The 16671-nt window shown below is 41.7% G+C and overlaps 1 protein-coding gene across 1 annotated transcript in view; it reads left to right on the top strand.

Annotated features, from left to right (window-relative positions):
* SLC44A3 (solute carrier family 44 member 3) overlaps positions 1 to 16671 on the top strand; it is an 826819-nt gene that overhangs the window by 69901 nt on the left and 740247 nt on the right. The window contains exon 2 of the mRNA XM_069641271.1: positions 90 to 197. Within this exon, the coding sequence (XP_069497372.1) occupies positions 90 to 197 (108 nt within the window). The remainder of the gene's footprint in view (positions 1 to 89; positions 198 to 16671) is intronic.

A 16671-nucleotide genomic window follows, 5' to 3' on the forward strand; every position in this document is an offset into this window, starting at 1 on the left:
GATTATAAATGGTCTGTTGTTGCCTGAATACATACACCAGGAACTGAAACTGAGTTTGAATAGATAAATACCATCGCTGTTATTTTTAGGTTTCTGCAGATGACGTTTCAAAAACAAGACAATGGAGGCCCCAAATCTACAGGAAATGCACAGACATAGCATGGCTGATTGCCTTCTTTCTTTTTTGGGCTGGCCTGGTGAGTATATTTTCGTTTTACATTTGATATGTATTTGTATCTTCAAAGAGCCATTTGAGAAAACAAATTGAATGTTACTTTTTGTATATATTTTTTTAAAGACGTGTAAAAGACTGTTTCCATTGTTTCATTTCTTTGTCATCTGATTTTACATCAGAAAACCCTTCTGCGTTCATCCTGTAGCGCATGTTATTTTATTTGCATTTTATTAAAACAATGTTTTTTTTTTTTACCAAAAGCCTAGTACATAAAGAAGCTGCAGTATATAATAGTGGGCTGACAAAAAAACAAACCGAAAGGCTCAACATTCAGACAATAATAAATGAAAGAGATACAATGAAGATTACCCAATATATATTGGTGCTTAACTTTCTTTCAACCCGTTCTTCAGCAGCAAGTACACAATTCAAACACCACAACACTTCTCAAACCACAAATCCCAGCAATCTTGTGGATAGCAATAGTCTTTTAAAAGTTGCATCTTACCACTGATGTCCAAGTCCCAGACCAGTCCGCTCTTCCCTCAGCCTATGCCTCACTTCATGTCGCCTCCTTTTTCTTTTTCTTTTTCTTTTTCTTTTTCTTTTAATGGAACTCTGACTTGTCCAATTCCGGAATCTTTTGAACTAAATAAGGTTCATTGGTCTGTTTGCTGCCTTTGCGACTGCATGGATCTTCTGACTCTCTGTCGTCTTCTGAATCTGATAGATTCTTCTTTTATGGTCCTGCAAAGACAGCTTAACCAGTGGGAGAGCTTCAATAACTGAAATAGTTACATTTCACATTCAGTACATTTTCTGCAAAGTGAATAATACATATGTTCACCTTAGTAATTTAACACCGGGTGGAATAATGCTTGAATCTGTGTCTTTTAATAGAATTAAGACTTGTTGCACTAATTTAGTCTGGATAATTATAGGGCAAGGCTGAAGGCAAGCATTATGTTGGTTCAAAGCTTAGTTATTCTGATCATTCTACAAAAATACAATACAAATTCCTCAACGTAGAGTTGCTTGACCAATCGTCTAGCTTCATGATATTGTACAGACTTGCCTTTTTTTCGCACCCATCTCCCTAGATATGGCACTGAGACAGGTCCATGGAGTTTCCTCACTGCAGTCATGCAGTCATCAGCTGACTCTCTCTTTCAGACACCTGGCTAGGCACAGAATAGGTTTCTCTGAAAAATATGGATAGGAAGTTGATTATAAATTAACTTAGTTCATCTGGAAATCAGGAACATTATACTCTCTGGGCAAACATTCCTTGCATCACATCCAAATTGTTTGCCCCACAGACGTCTGAAACTTATACACGAGACTAAGCATAGTTGCATCGCTAGACTGCCATTGCCTGGTCATCTGTTGAAAATCTGGAACACCTGATGCATGTCCGATAACACTGAGCATTGAGTTTGGGTGGCCTCGTGAATTTTATAACCTTGATAATTCTGTGCAGGGCCACTTGCTCCCTCATCAGGGTACTTCCCACAAAATCGTGACCAAAAACTGCTGACCTGCATACTCCCACTGTACAGAATACCTACCGTTCCTGCCCTCAGGCAGCTAAAAAAAGAAACACTTCAACTATAGGTGCTGAAATGTAAGGTAACTCCCGCTCCAAGCACCATGATTCCCATCTTTGCCAAGCCATTCTAGAACTCTTAACTGTTGGTAGGGCCCCGGAGTCTTTCATGGGGCTACTCACTACCTCTGAAAGGTTTGGCATTCCCCAAAACGGCATGCTATCAAAGTGAGAGAACGCTTCTGCATAGGAGGATGACATTCTTCTGCCGGGTTCAACAGCAGAGATACTGTTTGAGGCAACACTAGCAGGAAGTACCTGGAAAGTTTCAGAACTACTGGAAACCATACTTGATCAGTCCACCAGGACACGTATACCAGCTGCTGAATCTTTGCCCTCCTCTGCTCCGTCAAGATTCTGGGAATCATTGAAAAGAGTGTGAATGAATAAGTCTTTGTTCCAATCTTGGACAAAAGCATCTGTCTCTTGAGTTTTCGGGTCTAGTCTCCAGCTGAGGTTCTACGGACGTTACGTCTTTAAACTAGATGCAAACAGGTCCACTTGAAATGGGTTCTGAAAAACAAAAGGTGATAGCTGGAAAATGTTGAATCAGTTTTAACCTGCGCATTCTCTGGGCAACAGTCCAGACAATAATAATTTTTCAGGCGCCCATGCCACCCGCGATGAATTCAGGGAATACGCTCTTTCTCCCCAAGGGGGAGCCATCCCCTTTGAGCCTAGGGAGATAAGTCTGCTACGCAATACCCTCCCCAGGGGTCAGGGCAAGAAGGATCCCTCTGGGGTGATCCCCCCTCCGCCTCTAATAAGGAATGCCCAAGTCAGGGTCCTATCTCACCTCACTTTTCCTCCAAGAGCCCACTGTTTGTTGATTACATGAGAAGTGACCCTGTTAACAATATGCAGGGCCCATTTAAGATGGTCAATTGACTTCTTTTTGCAGTTCCCGGGAGGAGCTTAAAGATGGCACGATATCACACCGTGGAGAGAGAATCCGGTAGGAAGTAAGAAGCGGCAACCCGCGACGTGATGTGGGCAACTGGGTTGGTTGCTCTGGCAGAGGTAGAAGAACCACACAGAGGATGTAGGGGGCAGAGAGCAAGGACAACGTGAGTACGGCAGCTGCTTCGACGAAGGCGGGTACCCCAGTTGTCAATGGAATAACCAGAAAAAGTACCTAATTAGAAATTACAACATTTTTTGGGGTCGAAAAAACGAAAATTACTTTTGGGTTTTTTGCTCTTTTTTTAATGATGGGGGAGACCCCCACACCTCTCCTCACTTTCCCCCTAGCTTAACGTATACCCTTTACCACCCCCACCTATTTTTTAATAAAAATGTACACAAATCCCTAACATATTAGAGCAAGAATATTCGTTAATTTCTTCTTAGGTATTTTCTTATTCGATTTTTTCCTATGGATAACTAGGACCCCAGTCAGTCTGGGACCGCTGAAGCAAGAAGCCTGCCGCATCGCAACCCGAGGTACAGATGTCCTGACGTCCGAATGGCAAAGTACCGAAAGGGAAGAAGAGAAACCAGAGAGCAACACGCGCAGACTAACACAAAGCTGCAGAGACACCAGGGTCCGAGATCCCGATGGCAATCGCTAGCCCTGCTGCAGGAGAAAAGGTAAGCGACCGAGAACGGGAAATGATTGGAGGGTGGTGCGGCCATCGACAGAGAGGGTTGAGCAAACCGAGACCCCACTCGTGGCTGAGGAAGATAAAATGCTGCAAGGCGATAATGGAAACCCATTACCCAGGATGAGGCCAGCCCAAATCCACTGGGGGCTGAGAAAGTCAAGACCCCTTGAGTGGATTTCAGAAAGGCGCTAACCTTGGCTGAACAAGGGCAGACCCTTCGGGGACTGAAGAGGTAAAGACTCTGCCAGGAGGTAGAAGAAGTGATCAGAAAAGTCCACCAAGGGAGAAAACAATTCCACGGAATGTGACTAACCAAGTCCATAGCCCACCCCGGGGCTGAGAAACCCGACAACCCAGAAGAGGATAGCAAGGGAGAAAAATACTGTGGTCTGAGCAGGCCCAGAGCCTATCTGAGGCTACAGATTGGACCGTTACCCGCAATATAGAGCCTGAACTTTGTTTCTGTTCTTGGACAGTCCGACCTACCCGGTGTGCAAAACTACATCCCTGTAGAAGGGATAAGTTAGTTAAACTCTGGATTACGTGATAAGAACATTCTCCAAAACCTGAGGAACTTTCTTTTTGTTATTCTGGATTTTGTTTTTGGACAACTTTATCCAGCTGGGAGAGACTCTGAGAATATTGTGGGGGTCAGAAAACCATCCACCACCGAATTCCCAAAGGTGGAGTGTTGCATTTGTAATTGTGCCAAATTCTGCCTTACGATTCTAACCATCCATGTGTTGGATCCATCTTTGAATTTGTTGCTAGGTTTGTGGGTACAGAGTGGCCAGAACACCATCATTTTAGTGTTTTTTTCCAAAGGGGAAAGTAATGAATTTAGGGTTGAAAGCATCCCTGAAATCCAGGCTCTCCCTCCAATCTTCTTTTTGTAGGGCATCTCACTGCAAATAAATACCTTCCAGTTTAAAATTGGAAGGTATCAATTTTGAGCGGTAGGTAATGGCACTGTCTGTGGTTAAACCCAACACAAATATATTAAATGTGTTCATTGCTAGTCTTGTTTCCTTGTCACACTTCGATCTGTAAGCAAAGTACTAATACAATCATCCAGCCCCAGGAGGAGCATTTAACAGTCCACCGTGTAGGATTGACATTTACATTGCTTATTGGACCATCACAGCCCCAAAATTAGTCTTCAGAGTAAAGAAGCTTGAAAATACATTAGCATGACTACTAACTGAAAGCTTCTTGCTGTATGCAACACCTGTTCATTTCCTATAATCAGGCATTAGTGGTTGATTGTTAATCCTGTGTGTGCTACCACAGGCAGACTCTCTTATAAAAGATGACACACCAGCTGAGCTGGAGCTGATAAGAATGATGAAATGGTCCTACAAAATCTTTCTCTGTTAAAACGCTATGCTTGTGGTCAGTAGTGCCTCCTTATTGGGATGACTTGACTAACTGATAGATGTCAGTAGACCATGAAGATAATGTTTCTTCGGTCCATTCATTGAAATTATTGACTTGGAAACCCTGTGTGCTCTTGGGGGGGAAGCATCTGTAATTCTACCTGGATATTCAGGAGTGCAGTTTCAACATTGTACCTGCTGGGCTTTTGGTTCACTGGAGTGCACTGTTCTGATTTGAGAGCCTGTTACGTGGTGTGCTACAGTGTTCATTGTGCTGCCTTGTCCTGTCTGCAGTTTCTAGTGCTTGGTGGTGCCATTACCTGAGAGGGAGGGAAGAGGCAGGGTAATCTGGACTTGTTTACCACTGCACCTACTAAATCCTCTAGGATTGTGAACCTGGATCACCAGAACACACTGTTACAGGCCATGGCTGAGGAAAGCTCCTCCTCTGATATGCAGCAATTGATCAATTTGATGGACGAGGGGCTTCCATCTGTTAATTGGAAGTTGGATGACATTGCCGCTAGCATACATTCCCTAAAATCTAAGCTTGGGAAACAAAATGCTAGAATTACAGAGGCAGAGTCACACATAAGTCACACAGAGGATAATGTTATCATTCTGTAAACCTCAATTTGTAATACAACCAAGGAACCCTAGGTGACCAGGATGAGGTAGGTGCACAGATTTGGAATCAAGTTCCCACCTAAATAACATCAGGATACTAGGCGTGCAAAAAAACCTATTGCAGGGCAACATGGAGCTTTTTATGAAGGACCTTCAAAAGAAATTGTTTGATTCAGATCTATCTCCATACTATTATTTTTGAGCAGGCAAATCGATCATGTGCTCCCAAGACCTATAATTGCTCATATACTGGACTGTAGAGGCAGAGACATATTTCTAGGGCGAGCCAGGGCACAAGGTAAACTGCATTATGGATCCAACAATGTGTTCCTGTATCCTGATTTCCTGGTGGCTGTGCGGGCAGAGCGGAAAACGTTTCCTGAAGTCAAGAGGCTGTTCAGGGGGAGAAATATTTCTTATGTAATGTTGTTTCCTGGTAGGCATTGTTTGCAGTTCAACAGTAAAGCTTATTTTGTAAAGGTACTGGAGGAGGTTGTCCTTTTCATCGAAGATAATTGCTGCCTCAGCCAAAGCCGTTGCTGGCTGTCTTATTTGAGCGGGGAAATGATGATAATACAATGGGGAACTGTTGAAGTGTATGACATATTGTAAGGGTGTCGAAGAAGGAAGCTGACTCAAAGGTGGTATGATTTTGGTTATAGACTTTATTTATTACATTGAAACACCTAACTGTCCCTATCTCTAAGACGGGTTTTCCCGCCTCAAAAGTAATACTAAAAGGGTCCATCAGAATGTCCGTCAATTAATTTCCACCGGCCTGTGTCACAACTTGTTTCTATCCCTCACACTACAACTAAAAGATAAGCTAACAGAAAGTTCCTTTTTCAGAAGAATGGCTCTCTTCTGTTTCGTCTCGGATAGTGTGCTAAAAGAATGTTCTCTTTCAACAGAAATACCAGGGAGAAAGACTCCCTTCACCTGGCTTGTGGTTTCACCCAGTCTTTATGAAATTCCACATGCAGGAGAATGTCTCCCTTCTCCTGGTGTAGATCTATACTGTTTGCAATAAAACCAGGGAAGATGTCTCCCTTCCTCTGGTATTTCCAGCATAACTTTCAGCCCAGGATCAAGAGAATGCCTCCTTTCTCCTGGTATTACTTGGTACATTTCACAACAAGGCCAGGGGGACTGACTCCCTTCCCCTGGCGTCTTTAACACAACTCCTAGTTCAGTACCAGGAGAATGACTCACTTCTTCTGGTATTGCTTGGTACAGTTCTTTCTCACTGCTTTCAGCCTGCAGTAGCCTTTGCCACTCGGGCTTGTTCTTAGTAAAGACACAAATATTATTGGTGTCCCTGCCCCTTCTCTGGTGGTCAGTGCTTCTCTCTTTCCCACTGTGACAAAGAAGATTCCCTCTTATGCTCTTGACATCTGCTTTTGGGTTCCAGACCCTTTTCTGGTTCTTGTTAAGGTCACTGACCCTTCTTGTGTTCGTGGTAGGCTGCCTGACCCTTCCCTGGTGGCCAATGGTCTTATCTCTGCCACTGATGCTTCTTGTGCTCTGATTAGTGTCCATCACCCTCTTGTGTTCGTGGTAGGGTCCCCCACTTCTCTGCTGGTCAGTGGGTTTCTGTCTGCCACTGACATGAGGAAGATGATGTTGGAGGCACGACTGACACTGGCTAGGCACAATAGTTGGTTCACTCCCACTGAGCTGAGGGCAAGCTGTTTGAGCAGCATCTCTCCTGCCCATTCCTGTGTGCCCTTGAGTCTCCCATAGTTCCCCTTACCTTCTTGTGGGATTTGGCACGTCACTGGGACTTCCGACGGCCGCTTGCCGGCGTTCTCCACACCTCTGTCTCATTGGACGAACAGCACGATTTGTATCTCCCGCGTTTGAGTTCTGCTACACCTACTTCCTCTGACGGCTGCGTTCGGCTCCACGGCTGGGCTTCACACATCTGGTAGTCCTTTGTTCCTTTTTATACCTTGCATCCAGTTCCTCACCTGCAGATTGCATACGTCCTTTGTCTCTTCTAACGACTTAATCATCATGCCTCCTCTGGGCCACATCGTACTAGTGTTAGCACAGTCATTGATCTTTATGGCTCTTGTGCTCTTCCTCATCCTAGTACTTTTGGCTTTATCCTCTATGTTACAATAAGACATAGGTTTGCTCTCAATGTACTGGTTTTGGATATAAGGGAGGGCTAGGGAATGTCAGGGAGTAACTACATTCAATGGGCTGTACACCAGTTGATCGTCCTTATTCCCAGAGGGCGAGTCCCTCTCCATGAGACCCTCCTAGGGGGACTATTGGGTAGCTGCCACATCTCTGTAGCCTCATGGAAAAGGGCTTCCCTTTGGGGAGAAGTGACAACAACTTGTGAATCATCACTATATACAGTTTGTAGCAAAATAAAATGCCTCTACTGTTCCAGATTCTAGTTGTATTCGAAGGTCATTTGATCTTATTCTTTCTTAAATGTTGGTTTGTAATTTCCACTTTGCATTCCCACACTAGCGAATGCACATTGTAGCTATGCTCTCTTTCAAGGTGTCTACTGGAGCATTTTGGCTTTACAGCCTTTGGGGTAGCAGTGAGGGTGGTGCTGTTGTACCTTAAAATGAACTAGGACTTGTAATAAATGTGCAATTGATGATGTAATTCATTCAATACATGCTCTGGGATTGGCTTTGAAAAGTTGGAAATACCTTTGGTAGGTACTGGGACTTGACGCCTGTGATGCTCCTACCAAACTAGTGAGCTGGAACGTCTGGGTTATAGCTAATTTGATTAAGGCATGGAAGTGTTATCTTATTTAGATTGTCATGGGGTGAATGCTACAATGCATTTTATTATTGTGCCAACTACATGCATTGTCCTCCCTGGGGGAATCATTGACTAGGAAGTAGGATACCGACCAGTATTACTGTAACTATTCATCTCAGTCTCATGGAGTCCTTATTTTAGTGCACAAGCTGTTGCAATTCAGATTTACCTCTTCTAACAGGCACCCACAGGGGCGTCAAGTGTTACTACAAGGAGCAATCCAGTGGCTTGAAGTGGTATTGGTGAACTCGTATGGCCCCAATATGGATGATCCCGATTTGTGTGTCCAAATCCTTGGGCTGTATGCTAAAACATCTGATATCCCGGCTTTTTGTGGGAGGGAACATGAATACTATATTGGACGTTGTTGCTGACTGGTCAAATACGTCCCCCAGGTCACTTTCACATGCGGCCACAGTTCTTAGGGAACGCATGATGAATTATCGTCTAATTGGTGTGTAGAGTCAGTTACACCATATGCATAATATTTTTCATTGATATATGGCTGGCCTCTCACCTACTGATGGACCAGGTTCAGTCTTGTGATATATTACAGCACACTTTTTCTGACCATTCACTTGTAGTTTTCACTCTGTGATTGGGGTATAATTATTGTCTTTGACATACTTGGAGGTTTAAGCCGGTGCCTTGTCATGACCCTGTGTTGCAAGGCACTATGCATACACATATTAAGTTTTTCTTTGAGAAGAATGTAGGCTCAGACATATCGTTTGGTACAGACCAGCAATGATTTAAGGGATGTTAGAGGAATAGCCATGGCCATGGCGTTTGGAGTACTGCACAATATATGTAGGGAGATAGTTGAACAAATATTAAAGACCTTGAAGAAATTGTACATGGCATTGCAACCCCAGCATCTCTTGTCTGATATCAAATCTGAGCTTGACAAGTTACATTCAGCTACATATTCCCCAGTTCAGGCAATTCTTGGGAGCATATCTCAGGGGCAACGCACTAGCCTTGGAAGCAAGGTGACGCGAAGCAACACAGGTTCGATCCCCGGGTCCACGCTTAAAAACCTCTGGGTATTAAGCGCGTTATAAATAACCAATCACAATAACCAATTACAATGGCAAGAATATATGGCGAGGCCAACCAGCCTGCTAGACGGTTGGCTGGACTTTTGAAAAGGATGGGAGATGCAGTTACTCTTATTTGTGGTGGGGATATGAAGTTAGGTTAGGGTAATAATGAAATAACTTGGAAATGGACTTTGTGCAGCTATACTGCGCAAAGGACTTGGTTTTCAAATGTTTAGTTCTATGGTAGTTGGATGAAGGCTCAAGTATCCTTGAATAAGCAGAAAATCCAATAGTGTGAATGGTGATTTATTGCGGTCACAGCCGACACGTGTTTCGACCATAAGGTCGTCCTCAAGGCAAAAACATAAGGGATGAATCCATGAATGATTTTCTTGAATGTCAAAGGGTCATGTAAAGAACAGGAATCAAAGCAACGTCCTATGCGGAAGAACAGTATGTGCGCCGGATGGTAGGCTGATGCTAAAGGTCCAGAATGATTAGGCACAACGTAGTGGTTTTCACGTGTATACGGTATTATTACTTGAATATGAAGTAAAAGGGATGGATCCCATATGCAGAGTAGCGGAATAATCCTCATTCCTAATGTATAGTATGAAATGGCAAGTAGGCAAAAGTAAAGAAATCATGTAATTTGTAGGTAGTCTCCCTTTTCCCTAGATTTCACGTGATGCGATTGTTAAATTGCATGTACCACTAAGCTTCGAAGAAATATTGGTGGCAATTGATCTACTGCCAATGGGGCAGCCACCGCAGCCTGATGGTTAGTATCTGAATTTTACAAGATGTACAGAATGATTTTGGAGCCATACCTGCTACGACTTACGGAGGAGTCATTGGAGGTGAGAAAACCTTATTTCCTCTCTGCTGGAGGTTGTTATTTATTGCACTGCTCTTAAAGCCTGGAAAACCTGGCAAGGAATGTGGTTCTTACTGACCATTGTGGGTAATGATTGTGGACTCAACAGCTTTTACCAAAGCATTGGCTAGGCAGATACATTCATTTATGTCCTTTATAATTCACCCTGATCAATCAAGATTTATCCTGGGACTTTCAGTGGCATTAAATCGGAGGTATGTTTTAAATATTCTCTGCTTCAGATTAGCCAGCAATTTCTGCTGTTTCCGCTACTCTTCATGGTGAAAAAACTTTCAGTTCTTTTTCATAGGACTTCTTGTTCAATGTTACAGATGAATGTTGGCTTGGTAGGTGGTTCACTTCCTTTGTTAAATTGCTACGCATTATTGTAGTTGCGAAAGTTAGGATAACATGATTTCTCTGCGTTTCCAATTGGGAGGGGAAGCGGGCGTGGTTGTCCCTCTCCCCGCTTTTTTTTGCAGTTGTGATTATGACCTTAGCAGACTTCATAGAGCATAGGCATTGACACAGAGCTATCCATTTGGGTGAAGTCCAAGATATTATTTCTCTGTATGCTGACATGTGTTGAAGTTTGTCAGAAAACCTGTGTATAACCTTGCATCTATTATTAGAGTTATTTCCATGTTTGCTTAGCATTCAGGCCTGTCCTTCATTTGGCCAAATCTGATCTTTTTCCCTTTACTGATTACACCAATCCTCTGACAGATTCTTCAAGTTTCCAATTGTGATCCCTATCTATATCAGCATTGATGTTCCCAATGACAATTAGGAGGGCGTCTGTGTTTGTGTGTACATACGTTTTGTCTGTATACATGAAGTCAGAGGATTAATGCTGTGGTAATATTTGGCATGATTTGTTCACAGAGCTATAATCTGTCTCGCAGAGATCCCAAGGTCAGTCTTATATAGCAAGTAAATATGCAGGATTTTGATCTCTAACGAGAAGTACTTTCTGCCACAGTACACATACTTCTAGTGTTAGTAACATTTAATTAATGAAAGGAATGTTTTGGTCACTATGCTAATAGCTTTACCCAAACAATTATCTGTGTACAATCATTGTGGCCCAATTTGTCTTTGCATACTTCTTCATCACAAGTGCAGATAAATGGGTATTTTGAAGACAAAGCCTACTTCTTGCGATTCTTACCTTTCCATTATTGTTTCTTTTACCCCACTGTCTTATACCATTCATATTGCTAGTTGGTATTGGTTTTGTATGTTATGATACCCTCTGATCAACTCAAAGAATGCACATTACCACACCCAAAGCGAAATATTACGCATCAACCACAGATCGTAGAAGAAGCTCTCAACAAGAGCAGAGTTCCTTCAAGGACATAAAACATTGCATCAACCCTCTATCTGGGCATGCTTTACAGCACTCTACAGACAAGCGCATTGGCATCAACAATCACTGCACAGATAACATATATGACAGGCACCACAACAACAGTTCCAACACCAAAACACGCCCGCTCCTCCACACAATGCCTAAAATGAACCAGGTTCAGGGCCATGACTCAGGAAGATCTGGCCAATTACCTCCCAGCCCTCAAGTCCAACTCCTGTGAAGAAGGTATCCTCTGTTCTCTTTATGGTAATAACTACAATATCAAAAGCATGCACATAGAGATCGTCAACACCATCACAACCTACCTCCCTCAAGGCATCTCATACGAGACACTGAAGATGAGCCAAATCCTCCCCTGTTAAAGAAGCCCACACCAAAACCAAATGACCTGGCTGAATATGGTCGTATCAGACAGCTACACTTCATTGCTAAAGTAATTGAGAGACCTTTGTCCCTCCAACCACAAGAAAAAAATCATCCAGCACAACTCATATGGGATTACCAGTATGGTGTACAACCAGCACCAAGACCTCTGTCATCCACATAACTGATGACACCCTTTCACATCTTGGACAGTGGGGGTCACTGTCTATTGGTTCTGATTGACATTCACTATCTATAACACACACTATCACAAACTTCTCCTCAACATCGACTTGTGGCGACTTAACCAAAACAAAAAAGAAAGCCTGTAGTTGACCGCAGGTGACCCACGTGCACTCTTGTCGAACAATGTCCTTCTGGGCATTTATTAATATAGATACTTTCAAAACTGAGATTCATAAATAACACATTTTAATAAAATAAACTTTCAGAAACAAATTCAGTCATAATTGATAATTACAGTGTTGCCCAAGAACCAGGGGCAGTAAGTGTACCAGGAATTAAAGCTACACAGGTTTTCTTAGACCCTTAACACAAAAGTCAAAATTCCAAATACAAGTGCTCAATATTCACATTAGTGTCATTCAAATATAGCAATTCTACTACAGTCAACTGAAATGGCTGCATACATTAGCCAACGTGTTTCGGATATTGCACTATATCCATATTCAGCAACTTTTCTAAAATAGGAAAAGATTATCCAATAGAAATGTAGCGAGCTCATCATGACACCTATTTTGCCAACACTCTCAGACCAGTGCCAAGAAGCATTCTTAGTAACCGGGTGGATGGTGGGAGGGTGGCTATGAATGGAATGTGGTTGAGATTGTGACGGTTAGAGGAGAGTGGAAACTGTGTGATGTTGGATTTCAGCATACATGTGTGATGGTGGGAGCTATGGGAAGTGTGTGTGTAGTGAAGGCTTACCTGGGTTGCAGAGAGCATGGATTCTGTTCTTATCCCTTACCTGTACCTGACACTATAAAAGAGACATTCAACACAAATAGTCCTGTTTTATATTTAAACAGCACTTGTTCACATCATATTTAAAAAGAAAATGGTTTAGTTTTGTTGTTGTGTACTAGTTTTATTTCACATCAAACACATTACAAACAAGATGAGACATCATCTTTACAAACAAGACGACAATATCCGTTACGCTACTAAATATTTCATTTCTAAATAAATCACAGATTTTTTTCATTTTCATATAACTATATTGAATCTTGCACAGACGTGCAATTAAGTAAGAGAGGCAAAGACAACAACAACTAAGGGAACAGTGTGGATAATTATAAAACAATTTCCATTATATTAGGGAACTGGGTGTGATCATTCTAAAACCAGGTACATTTCTTGTAACATACAGCATATCTAGCATAAAGTCACATTAATGTGAACTAATTCACATTTGCAATTCACGAGTTTTCATATTTGAGAGAAAGAACTGTTAATATAGCCTTGTAGACCAAGGGAGCAGTCATTATAGCGGGATAAGAACTTTTTGCCTCAGGCCATAAGCTGCGTAGGATCAAGATCCCAAGCTATTATGACCCCTCTTGCGGTCTATAAGGCTATTAGCACATTGTTGTAATAGCAATGCATGTTTTGGAGTTTTGTTCATGAAGCTAAAATGTTACTTTAATAGTGAGTAAAGTAAATATCCAAACTCAGTAAATTAAATGTGGTTTTACTTTGTAGTGTTACAATAATAAGGTAGTCTTCATAGGCTAAGTATCTTAATTGCAGATCTAGTTAAACTGGGGCTGCATTAGGCGTCATGTAAAACATATTCCCATGTTGTCACTGGTATGTTAAATAGAATGTTGTCGTGAAAAAAGGCCCTCCCAGAAAAGGTGTTTTGTTAAAAGAGACCCTGCCTTGAAATTGCATTGTTGTTTCCCCTATCTTCTTTGGAAGGCAGAATGTTCAGAGTGCAGTCAATAACAGTAGTTAACTAAACATTCCTATTGCCTGGGAGGAGGCTAATAACAATCTCTGTGCTAATTTGGGTTAATATGGACAGCAAGTTATCATAGCCAAATAATTGACTTAAACACCATTTGTTTAGCAGTCATTTAGAGACAGCGCAAACATTGGAATATATAACATAACACTTATGTTTCACTGCTCTTACTTTGTACATCTTTACTTTGGCGGACATCTGTTCACACTACACAGAAACCTCCAATCACCTCACCACTTCTTAGAGGTTCCACAAGAGTTGTGGAGGCCAAACTGCTATCCTAGCTCCTGACCGTGTTCCTCTAGCAGTCTTCCCCTCTCATTTCTTTCTATGTCTTTTCAATCAAATAGAAAGGAAGGAAGGGAGATGGAGAGAAGGGGGGGAAGGTAGATGGAATGAAAGAAAGGAGAGCAAGGTAGATGAAGATCAACAGAGATGAAAGAAGTAATGAGGGTAGTAAGAAGGGAAGAAAGAAGTGCAATGGAGATAGAGACAAGAGATGGAAAGAATGATAGAAAGGAGAAAAGGAAGGAATTATAGAAAGAAGAGAAGGAAAGGAAGATTGATAGAAAGGAAAGCAATAATAAAGTGGGAAGGAACGAAATAAGAGACAGAAAGAAGAGACAAAAATAAAGAGAAAGAAAGGGAGAAGCTTGGAAAGAAAGAATTATAGAAAGGAGTGCAAGGGTGATTGAGACAAAGGGAGGTGAACTTAAAAAAAAATGAAGCAATGATGCAAAGAAGCAAGAGGAAGTGACAATTAAAAGGAAGGAAAGACTGGCACTGAGCCGTGAGTTAAGTCTGTGGTGCAACCAGGCTCCATGAAAATATGAACGAAAATAACTTGATTGGACAATGATAAACTGTGGCGACCACCTAGCACTAACAATGCTCTAAACACCCAAAAAATAAAAATGTATCTTATTATTCTGTACATGCAAACACTTTGTGTTCAGTTATTGAGCTAATCCTTACAAAAAGCATGTACTAAATAAAACGTACTTGTCCAATGTATGCGCTCTGTTAATAGAATTTCTAATTGGAGCAATGCCAATGTTTTTGCCTTCCTTGTGGTGTCCTTTTGTGAAGTCTTAATCATTAGCAACGTTTTGCTTCTCTGAGAAAACTCTTAACTGGTATTTCCCATTGGAAACTAAACAGATATCTTTTTTTTACATAGCAGGTTTACAGCATAATCCAAGTTAATGACTGTAGTCTTTGAACTGTTTTAGCTTGAAACGTATTTGGCTCTGGGGAAGATCATGACTTCTGCGGGAGGTCTGTTATTTCTAAGGCTGTCAGTTGCCAGATTTAGACGTGCTCTGATGATCTTTAGGTGTAGTCCACATTGGAAAACATTTTAAACAAATAAATAATGGAATTCTGAGGGCCTTGGTGTTACATATGCTTGCCTCCTGATTCCAGGTCACTTGCATTGCTTGGAATCTGCCAGAAAGCTGTGTTTTCAGAAGTAAAAGTGAGCCTGGGTTATCGTTTAGGGCCAAACCTACCTATTTCATACAGTATTCCTTTCAGTTTTTTGTCTGCTGACTAAAGCCCCTAAGAATGTAGCAAAGGTTCTTGTTTTGAACAAGACAGACTTCTGAAGAGATTCATTTCGGTCTTGTATCATGTGCTGAAATAACTATCCATTAGTTATTTTGTATTTTGTTGCATTCTTATACTCAGTCCCTAAGCATATGTGACTCCCTCCGGTTTAGGTTTGTGAGGGGTATGCCCCACCATGCCCCACCCAATACCACCCCCACCCCCCAGGCTTCCATCTTCCCAGCTTATTGCTGCTAATTCAGCATTTTTAACCGGTACATTTCTGCCTATTTAGCCATTATTTATTGTCCTTTTAAAACAGCTTGCACCAAATGGAAAAGAATGGTCGAAAGGTCAGCATATGGTACATGTTGTTCTTAAACGCAAATATACCACAATGGTACTCTAACGGAACAATGAGCAGTGCTGGCAAGTGATTTTGATGGACTGTTTTGTATTTTTGGTATTTTTCTGTATGGAAATACACTTATCGAGATATAGTTACGTGTATGAGGTAAGCCTTACAAACCTAAACAAATTCCAAAACAGACGAATTCTGGGTTTTTTTGGTTGAACTTGCTTTTCCTAACATTATTAGTGGTTTGGGCAAAATGTTTAGGAATGTTTGTGTCAAAACAATATAAATGGGGCATGCATGGTTAGATTTGATTTTTATCCGTTTTATCAGTTTTTTTAGGTAGAGGCAGGAGGTTGTTATATTAGTTGTGGCAATAGGCTTTAGTTGAGGGAGATGTCAAACATGAAAATAGGATTTAGTTAAGGGAGAGGCAGACAAACGAAATAGGATAGGCTACCTTGTTTGTGACTGCTGTTACTACATACAGGGGACTAACATGTAAGATACTAAAGCATGTGACTATCATATGAACTGTGAGGTGAAGAACATACCAGAACTGTTTGGAGGTAGGCAGTAGACTATCCTTTTGGAGGCTATACTCAGTGGCTGCAACTTGGGTTACCTGCCGTCTTTCTTATAGACAGGTAAAATACCTTTTGCTTACGAAGTGCCAAATCAAACAATTTCTGAGTTTGCAGGCAAGGGATTGCATTTAGTGTCCGAGTTCCCCATCTTTTTTTGTGGTGTGACAACATACTTGATTCTTGCATAGACATATTGGTAGTGTTCTTTGCAAGCAAGAGGCGATGGCATTAGTTTGCTCTAAATCAGTGTGCCACAAGATAAAATACGTATTGCCTGAGCAGAGAAAGTCTTAAAATTCTTAGGAGGCAGGAGGAAATCACATTCAGGGCTTTTAACCTGGTGTGCTATCTT

The sequence above is a fragment of the Ambystoma mexicanum genome, chromosome 1q (assembly GCF_040938575.1).
Source record: "Ambystoma mexicanum isolate Mex_15411 chromosome 1q, UKY_AmexF1_1, whole genome shotgun sequence".
Lineage (NCBI taxonomy): Eukaryota > Metazoa > Chordata > Amphibia > Caudata > Ambystomatidae > Ambystoma > Ambystoma mexicanum.